General features: G+C 43.5%; 1 protein-coding gene across 1 annotated transcript in view; it reads left to right on the top strand.

Moving 5' to 3' along the window:
• The window catches only part of TRIM71 (tripartite motif containing 71, E3 ubiquitin protein ligase), a gene marked incomplete at its 5' end in the record, with an annotated part of 4,475 nt that extends 137 nt beyond the window's left edge, over window positions 1-4,338 (top strand). Inside the window, 2 exons of the mRNA XM_010184437.1 lie at window positions 1-29; window positions 2,855-4,338. Coding sequence (XP_010182739.1) covers window positions 1-29; window positions 2,855-4,291 — 1,466 coding nt within the window. The remainder of the gene's footprint in view (window positions 30-2,854) is intronic.
• Window positions 4,339-12,048: the final 7,710 nt, after the last annotated feature.

Here is a 12,048-nt window from a genome sequence, read left to right as displayed (position 1 = left end):
AAGAGCGGGAGTGTGAGCTGCTCTGGAAGGTATGCACCTTACATTTGTGGTTTGAACCTCTGACAAGTGCTTTTTCAAACTGAAAACATGCTTTTTAACTAATACATATGGCCAGATTCTGATAACCCTCCCAAGGAACACTGAATCAAAACACTGCAGTTTACTCTGAACTCATTTTTCTGTAGGTAGCAAGATACTGAATTCTGGCCCTGGTTGGTTTTGTGCCAAAGTTATCTTTTAATGTTAGAAACCAGTTGGTTTTTTGTAGCAGTTAGGGTATTGTCACGCAAGCTCAGCCCCACAGGTAGGGTGGGCACTCCCTCTGCTGGCTCAGCAGCTCTGCGTCACGGCTCCATACTCACTCAAGAAGAGATCACCTTTAAACACTTTGCTTAAAGAATGTCTTTAAAACATCTTTAATATGTTGCTGTAGAATTAAGTATGTTGTATATGGGGTTTCTTACATGAGCCACTCTTCATAAACTAAGGAAAGGAGCAAAGGCGTGTATCACAGAATGGTAGGAGTTGGAAGGGACCTCTGAAGATCATCCAGTCCAACCTTTTGCCTAGACCAGGATCACCCAGAGAAGATCACACAGGAACACGTCCAGGCGGGTTTTGAATGTCTCCAGAGAAGGAGACTCCACAACCTCTCTGGGCAGCCTGTGCCAGTGCTCTGTCACCCTCACAGTAAAGAATTTTTTCCTTATGTTTAAGTTGAATCTCCTGTGTCCCAGTTGTGACCACTGCCCCAAGTCCTGTTGCGGGGCACAACCGAGAAGCATCTGGTCCCAATCTCGACACCTGCCCTTTAGATATTTATGAGAATTAATGAAATCTCCCCTCAGTCCTTTTAAGCGTCCCTTTTTAAGAAAGACTAGTAGAAATTCTGGAAGACAAACTTTCATTGTGCCCACAGCTAAAAGCTGACTTGACTGTCAGTCAAAGTAGTGTGTCTCTTATTTTTTTTCTTTAAGTGGTAGAAAACGAGTATACTCTTCAGCATGGGTATTTGCACAGTCCCAAACCACTCCACTCACTTCAGCCATGATGCATGTATGGTATTTTGAGAGGAGGAAAGGAAGTAACAGCGCAGTTTCTCATTCAAAAAATATAACTTAGTGGTCATGGCTCGTCTCTGCTTGTTTAGGGCAGATTAGTTTGAATTGGCCTTTTGGGTCTCACTTGCAGAACTGACTAGAAACGCCACTCTCTGCTGCTGGATTAAGTGTTTTAGATCAGTGAGTCTGACTGACTTGTCCTGTGACAACAGGGTTGCTCATACTGGTACAGGGAAATAGTTTGTTTTCCTGTAGTTCTTTTGTAAGTGTCAGTAGCAAGATTAAAAATACACTTTATATAGCTACTGTACTTCTAATGCCGTTTTTTCTGAGGTATTTGGATTAAGGCAATTGAGTTCACTTTCCAGTGTTACTTAGCCTTCCCCAAGAGGCTTGGCAGCCTTCTCCTTTGAGGTATTCCTAGTACAGGAGAAGAAAGAACTGCCCCCAAGCTATTTGTATCCCTAGAGGCTGCATAAATGCACTTTATTGGAATGTCTGTGCTGAGAGCAAGTTCTCTTCACGTTATAAAACATTATTTTCAGAAGGAGACTTGGTGATGGTGGTGGTAAATCACTCTAGCAAAAAACAGCTGTGTATTAAGCCCTCATGTGAAGCATGTTAGTGAATAATTTCAGGTACCAAAACTGAGGCCAAGGATTAAACTGAAACATGAGATTAGTAATCTCTTTTAGAAATCTCTTGGAGGAAGCATCTCTGGACCTTTTTTTAAAGTCTGGTAGAACCTGCATACCTTTAACTTAAATAACAGATGTACAAACATACTATTTAATCTAGTCAGTATATAACCAGGGAGTCTTCAGACAGTGAGTTGCCCCTCACTAAAATGCACTGCTGGTACTGTTCTGCAGCCAAGTAGGTATTCAGATAGAAGGAAATGTACTTTTGCAACAATAAAGCAATTACATGTTTCATTAGTTTTACAAGGCAGGTGTCTTTGCCAGATGGTCTAAAGTGATTTTTCACAAGTAAAGGAAAACACAGGCTTATATAAAATAGTTGCAAACAAACCATTTTTGCTTGAGCTTCAGTCCCCCAGGCAGGGACTGGCAGCAACCTTCTGTATCATTTGAAGTGACATTATAAAGCATCCTGTGGTACAGCACAAGCTCGGCATGACTGCCAGTATTTCCAAGAAAATATTAAAATAATTGGACCCTAAAAATCCCTGGAGATAGATGTCTGGTATTACCCAGTCACATGAAGTCAGCTTTGGCAGAAAGGGGAATGACAAGAGCCTATGTACATGAGCTGATGCTGACTCCTAGCCTCAGCTTTGTGTGACAGCAGCCTACCTTCTGAAATTGGTCTCCATTCTGCTTAGAGAAGCCGCAGACTCTGCTCTTTCTTGAGAGCTTGCAGTAACCTCTGTCCTCCTTGGAGTCTAAAGACTTACCTTCAGCTGATCTGTCAAGTACCTTGCAACTAAAAAAACAGATTAGCATTTGAGGAAGCAAATCATTATTAGTAAGCAAGTGACTCTGTCTTTCAAATGACACTGATGCAGCAGATCTGCGAAGTAAGAACGTGTGATTTTGACCGGAGGATGGGAGTGAACAATAGTCCTGAATTTGGATAAATAATTTTTCTAATTTCCGCTTCTCTATATCACTGCTTTTAGAGGTTTGTTCTGAAGACTGGTGTCTACATGCTGCAGCAACTGCACAACTGGTTTTTACGTAGAAGAGTGACATTAGGAAATAGTTCTGTTACAGGTTGTCTTTCCTAATATAAGTGTGCTTTTCTCTTCCCCCTCCCCATCCTCTCCCAAGGTGGAAAAGATTCGTCAAGTCAAGGCTAAATCACTGTACTTGCAAGTTGAAAAGTTGCGTCAGAACCTAAATAAGCTGGACTTTTGGCAGGTCCTGGAGGAGGGTCGCACCATGGATATTCTTCTGGCTCGGGACCGCATGCTGGCTCAGGTGCAGGAGCTGAAGAATGTGAGAGGCCTTCTCCAGCCACAGGAAGATGACAGGATCATGTTCACCCCCCCTGACCAGGCATTGTACATGGCCATTAAATCAATGGGCTTTGTCAGCAGCGGGGCTTTCGCTCCTCTGACCAAAGCCACTGGGGAAGGCCTCAAGCGTGCGCTGCAGGGCAAAGTGGCCTCTTTCACAGTGATAGGCTACGACCATGATGGTGAGCCTCGCCTTTCGGGAGGTGACATGATCTCTGCAGTGGTGATGGGCCCGGATGGAAACCTTTTTGGGGCAGATGTCAGCGATCAGCAGAACGGGACCTACCTGGTCAGCTACCGTCCACAGCTAGAGGGAGAGCACCTGGTATCTGTGATGATGTGCAACCAACACATTGAGAACAGCCCCTTCAAAGTTCTGGTGAAATCTGGGCGCAGCTACATAGGCATCGGGCTGCCAGGGCTGACCTTTGGCAGCGAAGGAGACAGCGACGGCAAACTCTGCCGCCCCTGGGGGGTTAGTGTGGACAAAGAAGGCTACATCATCGTCGCCGACCGCAGTAACAACCGCATCCAGGTGTTCAAACCGTGCGGGACCTTCCATCACAAGTTCGGCACGCTGGGCTCCCGGCCGGGCCAGTTTGATCGGCCTGCTGGCGTGGCCTGTGACATCTCACGTAGGATCGTCGTGGCTGACAAGGACAATCATCGCATCCAGATCTTCACGTTTGAGGGGCAGTTCATTCTGAAGTTTGGGGAGAAAGGAACAAAGAATGGGCAATTCAATTACCCATGGGATGTGGCCGTCAACGCGGAGGGCAAGATCCTGGTCTCTGACACGAGGAACCATCGCGTTCAGCTGTTTGGGCCCGACGGCGTGTTTCTGAACAAGTACGGCTTCGAAGGGGCACTCTGGAAGCACTTTGATTCCCCCAGAGGTGTGACTTTCAATCACGAGGGCCACTTGGTAGTGACAGACTTCAACAACCATCGCCTTCTGGTCATCCATCCCGATTGCCAGTCTGCACGCTTTTTGGGCTCAGAGGGCACCGGGAACGGTCAGTTCCTGCGCCCACAGGGAGTGGCGGTGGATCAAGAGGGGCGCATCATTGTGGCCGATTCCAGGAACCACCGGGTGCAGATATTTGAGTCCAATGGTAGCTTTTTATGCAAGTTTGGCACTCAGGGAAGTGGCTTTGGTCAGATGGACCGTCCTTCAGGTATAGCCGTCACCCCTGATGGCATGATTGTTGTGGTCGACTTTGGAAACAATCGAATTCTCGTCTTCTAATCTGTGTTTGAATTGGGAAGAAACTGTCTCAGGGAAATTCTTCTAAGAGAAAAAAATACAACGTTAATTCAAACCTACCTCATCTTTAATTTTTTTACAGATGAATGTACTTATCTTTTCTGCAGGGAGTGAGCCTGTAAAGTTAAATTCTATCTACCTCATTGTCCTCCCTTCCCTCCCCGGTTTCTCCCCCCCTCCCCATCCCCACACACTCACAGCTCAGAACGTTTTTACCTCTCCCCCCCGATGGGGTTTCATGCACAAACAAGTGCTGCTGTGCACATTAGGTGGTTTGTGTGGCGAGTTCTGTAGACAAAGCCAAAAAAAAGGCTCTAGGTAACTTTTTAAACAGAGAAAATGGTCGTAGGTGTTTGTAGAGAATTTGTGTTCTTGACCATACTACAGTTCTGTGGGTGGGGACATGGGAGGGGGGGGCTTTTTGTTTTTTGAATTGCTGCTGCAGCAGAGAACTTTTTCCTGTTCTCCTTTTTATACCTCAGTGTGTTTGATTTACTGGTGAGCACAGCGTCTTGTTCCCAGACGACTTCGAGCGTTTTGTGAAAAGTGAGTGGGATTCACTCGCCGGGAAGAGCAAGTTTGCATCTTTTTGGCATTTCTGTGTATTTTTTTCTGAAACACAGTAATCCAACAGCACAAAGTGAAGCTGATGAAAATGCACAAAAGTTCTTTAAGTTTAAACCAAATTGTTCATTTTAGTGGCTTAGTGTGGTCGTTGTAAAGTTTAGATAAAAAGCAAGGCTTCCTTTAATGTATCCTGTCAATGAGTATTTCTTTTTACCCTTTTCACCTGAAAGCTAAATTAGTTTTAAAAAGTTACAGTTTCTTGTATCAGTGTGCCTAGTCTGGACATCAGAAGAGGTTACGAGGAGCATTGAAACAGGGAAAATCAAACCCCTTTTGATTTACTTTCTTGTGAAATGACTAGCATTTTTTTTTTGCCCCCTCCCATAGAAAGACTTTAAGGGAATCATGTTTGGTGGATTTGTTAGACCAGAAGTGGTACCTCTTTCCAAAAGTGAGAAATAAGCACAGCTTTGGAGATTCAGGGTGCGTTTTGGAGAAGTCAACACGTTTTTTTATTTGTCTGTTTGAAGAGGATTGCAATAACTCTATCAGTGACAATTTCTTTTTTTTAATCTTCTGGCTTCCCCAAAGAGATGGACTGGAAAATTCAGGAAGGTCTACTGTACTTTTTAGGGCGGGGTGAGCTTGTAGCTCCATGTATCTCGTGCTACAGATCCAAGTGAAAAGTTACCAGTACCAGCATAAGGCAAACTGCATCAAGATGAAACTTTTGCTGCTTTTTTTCCAGGGCAGTACCAAAGAATTCTGTGTAAAAATAAATGTATATGATCCTTGGAGGCAGGAGGAAGTTAGCCCTTTTGGGGATATAAACACAGCTTTTCTGAGAAGCAGAAACTTTTTTGGGAGAATAGAGATCTCTTTAGCAAAATGTGACTTTGAGTCTGTGGAAGTATTTGGTTTTATTCTTCAGTTTCTTGCATTCTGGTTTAGCTGTTAATGCAGATATGGTCTCTGTGGAGCTGTTGCTTCACCCTTTGGATAAGGCCTTCGGTGGCAAACAAGAATGGTTAAAGTAGGAAACAGAGGGCTTTTTTCTCTCTCTCTGTAACGGAAAAAATTGTGTATCAGTACTCTTAGGCTTGGAAATGCCATGGGATTTACCTCACTGTTTGCAAGAGAAGATCTCTGAAACATAAACGTGGTCATTATCAAAATGTCTGAAGAGCCTTAACCGTACTCCAAGGAAAGGGTTCATCTCTCTGCCAGCCACCATGCACAAAAGTGACCTGAGATTGGAAGGCTCTTGACAAGGTGGTGAGAAATCACAAGGTGCACTTTCCTTCTTGCTGCTTTTCCCCTCTGAGAAGTGTGAACTTTCTGGGTTTTGTAGAAATCCTGGTGATGTGTGCAGACAGACAGCTGCTGCTTTAGAGGAGGCTTAAACTAAAGGACCAGAAACAGACAGACAGATTTGTGAGATGGCAAAACCCCTTTTGAAAGAAGGGTGAGGAAAAACACCTAAATTAAATAGGTTAAAATAACTGTGCTGCCTTTTCAGCCAAAGCCTCAAGGAAGCAAACTCTTCAAAGCAGTGTGTTTCAGTTAGGCTTAATCTTAGGATAGCATGGTTTAAAAACAGTCTTTAAAGGATAATCTTTTATGCAGATGTCTGTCATTAAATTTCTGTGGCCATTCAAAATATGGGTGTGAGAGAAAGCGAATTTACCTCAACTTTTTCAAGTTCTGCCTTGTGTATGTACCTCCCTTTTTGGGGGTGGCCTGCACTTGTGACAAGTCCATGTTTGTCATGTGTTACTCAGCGCAAGTATTAATGGCAACTTGGGCTGTGAAAATGAATAGCCTGCAAGATCTAGATACCAAAGAAAACTGGTTTTAAAAGCTTTAATGTTTAGTTTGCAGTGTCCTTGCCTTTAGCCTATCATGACTTAATAAAAATGCCAGGTCTCTTTAATACCTTGACCAGCATGGCTGAGAGTGTTGGAGCATGCTAGAAATGCTCTTGTGTTTTAATGCTTATTGGGTCCCCCCCTTCTCTGGGGCTAGAAGGGAGGGTTTTTCCAGGCATTGAAAAAAAAAAAGAAAGAAAGAAAGAAATCAGGTGTGCATTCAGGATCATGTTGAACTGCAGAAACATTTTGGCCCCTCTCCAGCCTGCACCATGTAGAAGGTGACAGATACTGAAGTTGCCCTTTGCTATTTTGGGTGGAGCCATTGCACAAACCCTCGGTCCAGCTCTGTCAGGAAGAGGAATGACTTTACGTTGCTGTCTATTTAACTCAGTGAGATTTGCTTACAAACCAAACCTCAAGTGTTTGACCTCATGTGTTGGGGAGCTTTTCGTTTTAAAAACACTACTGTTGGGCTACCCAAAAGAATTCCTTATCTTTGTCATAACTAGTGCTAAGCACACTCAGTCTTATGGAAAAGTGGTAGTGTAGCTTATAAAATGGAGTGCTTTATATGCAATGAAAATAAGTAGCGACAATACGCAATGCCAACATCAGATGCCCCATAGGGGCTTTTAAAAAGTAATACTTAAATGAGATTCAAACCTTGCTCTGTTTTTTCCATGCATGTCCTCAGGCTGTGTTCAGGTTAACTCCCCAGTATCGACACACACGTGTGTGCAGTGAGAAAAAGCAAGGCTTTGAAGTGGATTGCAAACCAAATAAGTAATTGGAGTCATCTTCTGAACCAGTGGAGGTGGCCTGGAGAAGGGGGAGGTGAGCGTGTGTCCTCTTGGCTCTGCCACTGGGGAACCCCAGGTGTGGGTGACAGACCTGTCTGCTAGAGCTCCCAAGGGAATTTTGTTATGGCCAGGTTAAACCAGTGGCTCTCGGTAAACTTTGTGATGGATTCAATGTTGTCAGCAGTCAGTGTGGCTGGTGTGGGTGCAGCCTGCAAAGCAATCTCGTCCTTTCTCAGCGCTATTTAAGCAGGAACTTCAGTAGCAAACTGAAGCAGACTCAGTACTTGGTAATGCAGGACCTTCACCTAATTTACTCCTTTTTTATTAGTACCTTTTAAATACGACTTATTTAAGGAAGCCCGTAAACCTTAAACTCATAAAGAAAGCGAAGGAATGGAGTCAACACCTGAAAACTAATGCGTACTGGGGCCAGACATAACCAAGTTGGGAGAAAGAACAAGACCCTTGGTTATGGCATTCCTTTGGCATTACGGGAAAATGGGCCTAGTCTGTTAGTGTACAGTTAATTCTTAATTGATTTCTCAAGAGACCAGGCTCATAGGCTTATCTTGCCATAACTTGGATCATAAGATTTCTTTACTCAGTTCTGGTTTAAAAAATAAAAATGTGCCAAAGTTTTGGTTTGTTTTTTTTTTTAAAGGAGTGTAAGCCAAATGGTGCCAAAAGGTAATAGGGTATTTAAAAGTAGAGATATTTAGACAAACAGTTTGGAGCTGTATAAAAAATGAACACTGGTACTTGCGTTAGACAAATATTGTACCTTTGGTCTTTGAGTCCTTGGGAGTTTGAAACCCAGTTTGCTGTGGTACAAAATGCACAACTAGAGATGCCACTATCCTTAAGTTCTACCTCATTTTTCAGAAGTAAATCGTCTACCTCAATTTTGCATCAGACAGGTTTGAGAAATAGTTGAGAATCTGCCTGGGGAAGGGATTCGTCCTGCCTGTTGGACAAGCATTTGAATTGAAACAGAGATACTAAGGGTGTACAGTGTGGTGACTGCTTGCTTTTGTTTGCTTTTGGTTTTGCTGCCTGCCCATGGAAATTTTAAGCTGCCCTTGCTAGAGAATCTGTAAATAAACCCAAATGTTTGGGCAAATTGTACTGAGATACCTGAAACACATTTGAGTTTGTTCTGGTCTCACTATGAAGTATGGAAATGTGAACTTTTTTCAGTATTATGACACTACTCGCTGATGTGACATTCTTCATCCTCATTTGCAGTGTTCTTCTGTCCATAAGACCTTTAGGTCTTCTCTCTACAAGAGAAAAACATTTATGCATGCTACAAACACATCCTGTATGGAAAGACTAATGTTATGATTGCTGTGAACACAATGCGATACCAAATGCTTGAAGGGAATAAGATCCTGATATTTTTTGACTTGGTGATTGTATTAGTAGCTTTCTTGACTCAATGGGATTTTTTCCACCATGACAAAGCAACCAAGTTCCTATTCCTGGAGGGCAGTTTAGGTTCAGACATTCTCAGGAGAGGCAGTTTAAAACCAGTTTGGGGTTTTATGCAACTTTAATAGTGACATGCAACGTGTGCCCCTTGTTTTACCTGTGGAGTAAAGTTGCAGAAGCACATTTTCAGAATACTATATTGAAAAAAGAAATTGGTTTTTCCTCCCCTGCTTATGTTAGGGGTCGACAGAAGTGGGTACAGGAGACCCCTAATAACGATAGGCTGTGTTGGGTTTGGTAAATGTTATGGTGGAAAATGTACATTGATGTCTCTAAGTGATCTTACGGGTTAACAAGCCAGACTGGCATCTTTTTCCATCATTATTTAACCAAGAATGGTTCTAAAAATGCTTTGTGTACCTGCATGGTCTTAGACCTTCTCTTAATGATTGTATCAACTTACAAACTCAGGTAGATAATTTTTTAAGCTCTTTTCATAGAGCCTTACTGACTGAATGTTAAGTGTCTGTGTAGTGATGTAGTTAAGTAACTTCCTTTTGAACTACCAGACTAGTTTAAAAAAAAAAAGTCCTTTTATAGGTTTGTAGAGTACTTTTCAGACAATGTAGTAGTTTTTCCTTCAGAGGGAGAGATGTCTGTTTCTGGGTTTTGTTTTTAGTTTCTTTTCTAAAACAACTAAAAGTTTTTAACTAGTTTGTAAGGTGTGCTTAGTCACCGGAGTTGGTGGGGGTTTCTTCCTGTCTGTGACTCTTTGTCCTGCGCGTTACCTGTCATGTGCTCCCTGCGCAATTTGTTGGAGCGGCGAGGGCGCTGAACACACGCCTGCAATTTCGGTCAAGTAGAAATTGGAAGCCTTGAACAAAATGGAGATCATCCATGAGAAACCAAAGTTGCAATCGTGAGGTTTTTTTTCTCCCCTCATTTAATTGACCACAAATGTGTGGTCCCATCTCACAGAACTTCATCACCAGTTCCCTCGGTGCACGTTTGCATTGGGATCCAGCATGATTTTGTCAGTCCTTGCATACTGGGTGTCTGGAGTCACTTGGTTTTGTAGTTTCCTCTTGGGCTTCAGTGATTAATCACGCTGCTCTCATCTCAGCGGGACAGACAATGCTCTGCTCCTAATGAGCTGCGCAGAGCTTTTAGATCTAATTGATAACAAAACGGGCTGTGACAAGAACTTCCACGCTCCAAAAAGGGCATCACATTTCTACTTGGACAAAAAGTGACACTTTTAGGTGTCAGCTGTTGAGTACAACGGAGAAGAAAGCATGACAGGTTATGTGCAAACTTTTACGTAGAATAAGTGAGCAAAATGTTAGAACCCTTGTGTTAATGGAGGCTTCTGAATGTATCTTTGTGGTCCATAGGGAAGGCTGAAGGATGTAGCAAGGAGACGATGTATCAGCTACTGGCAGCCTTAAAACAAAGTCAGTGTCTCTCTGGACTTTAAAATGTTCCTATGCAGTTTATTTTATTTTTGTTTAATCAAATAAATGTGAGTTTTTTTCATGGCAAATTTGTGTATGTGTGTTTCTGTATTATCTCAACCAAAGCCACCTCTTCTGCTGGGATGCAAGATAGAAAAAGGTCTTGCCTGAAGTTGAACCTGGCTGCCTTTTAAGTGATGACTACTGAAAACTTCAACCAGAGGCACCAGCTTTGAAAAGAGACAGGAGAAATATGTTTTTAAAAACTAATTTAAAAAATAGCAGTTGCAAACTCTTAGTTGTCTGGTCTGTTAAAAACTGTCAGGACTGGAGGAAATGGCTTTGATTCAGGACTTGCCACCTTGTACTCCATGTAATTTTTCCAGAAAGTTCTTAGTTTAACCTTGTTGGTCCATTTTTAGGTTTCTGTTTATTCACCTTTGCAACTGTGAAAGTAATTCTTCTTCTGAGTGGTAGCTGAAAGCAAAGCCACCAGAACATTTAAAATATTGTGTATCTGGCATCTTGCAGAGGAGACTGCTTAATGTAAATTGGGCAAAAGCAGAAAAGGTGCTCTTTTTCCTTCCTACTGTTTGAAAAGAAATGGTGAGCAGGGGCAAGTGCTCTTCAGCAAGTGAAGTCTGAGAATTAAGGCCACTCCCTGGGTGGAAGGGGATGCTGTGCTCTGTCCATCAGAATCCTTAACCAGACCATCGCTCTTTTCCTGCTGGAGCAGTTGTCAAAGTTAAGGAAGGAGACAGAAGACCCTTGGAAGAAGGAGGGGAAAGGTGGCTTGGGTGAGTTTCAAGACTACCAATGTGGCCAGCTTTCTCTGATACTGTCTGTATTCCCTTGGCTTTTCTGTGCTCTCTCCCTGCAGGCAATCAGAACCTGGAAAGCCCATAGAGCACCGTGAGGTGGCTCTGGGCACTGCTGAACAAGTGCTGCACAGTTCTTGCACCGTGGCTGTGGTCAATGTTGTCCACTTCCTTGACAAAACCTTTAGGTCTGAGCCTAAGCCAGCAAGTGGGCAAGGAGGCTGCGATGGTAACAGGGGTACCTCCACCTAGGGAAAAAGGGAGTGTAATGTGACTGCACAGGTGAGATCCTGGAGGCAAAGGGAGGGCAGGAACAAACCCAAATAATAAACGTTATTGACTTTGCTGGTGCTGCTGCTGCTCCCACTGCTTTTACCACAGGCTGGCTTGCAGTTTTACCTGACCTTCACTCCAGCAACTGAGGGAAAAGGTGAAAAAAGTGTACTGTGCCTCTTGGGCAAAGCCAGAGAGGGAGACAGGCCCTTGACTGCTCTCTTTCAGTCTGTGTTTGTTTTTATTCTCCTCTGTTAATGGCAAAACTACAAACCCCAGTAGGTGAAAGTCACCACCACTCATCCCTCTCTCCCCGTGCTCCAGGGTAGGGGGAAAATATCCCATTGCTGCTCTGGTCAGTGCAGGGTCTTAGGGCAGAAGCGCAGGCTCTGTGTGGGGAGAGCTGGGGCTGGATGCGATGCAAATGCAGCTGCTATGGGGAACAACTGCAGCCTTCATGGAGCCTCCAGGGTAGCGCTGGGTGCCGCCGGGTGGAACATTAGCAGCATCTTTTGCATGTGAATG

This window comes from Mesitornis unicolor, unplaced genomic scaffold (genome assembly GCF_000695765.1).
Source record: "Mesitornis unicolor isolate BGI_N332 unplaced genomic scaffold, ASM69576v1 scaffold43715, whole genome shotgun sequence".
NCBI classification, from domain to species: Eukaryota; Metazoa; Chordata; class Aves; order Mesitornithiformes; family Mesitornithidae; genus Mesitornis; species Mesitornis unicolor.
Note: the sequence above shows the minus strand (reverse complement) of the source record. Positions and strands in the feature narration are given on the sequence as shown.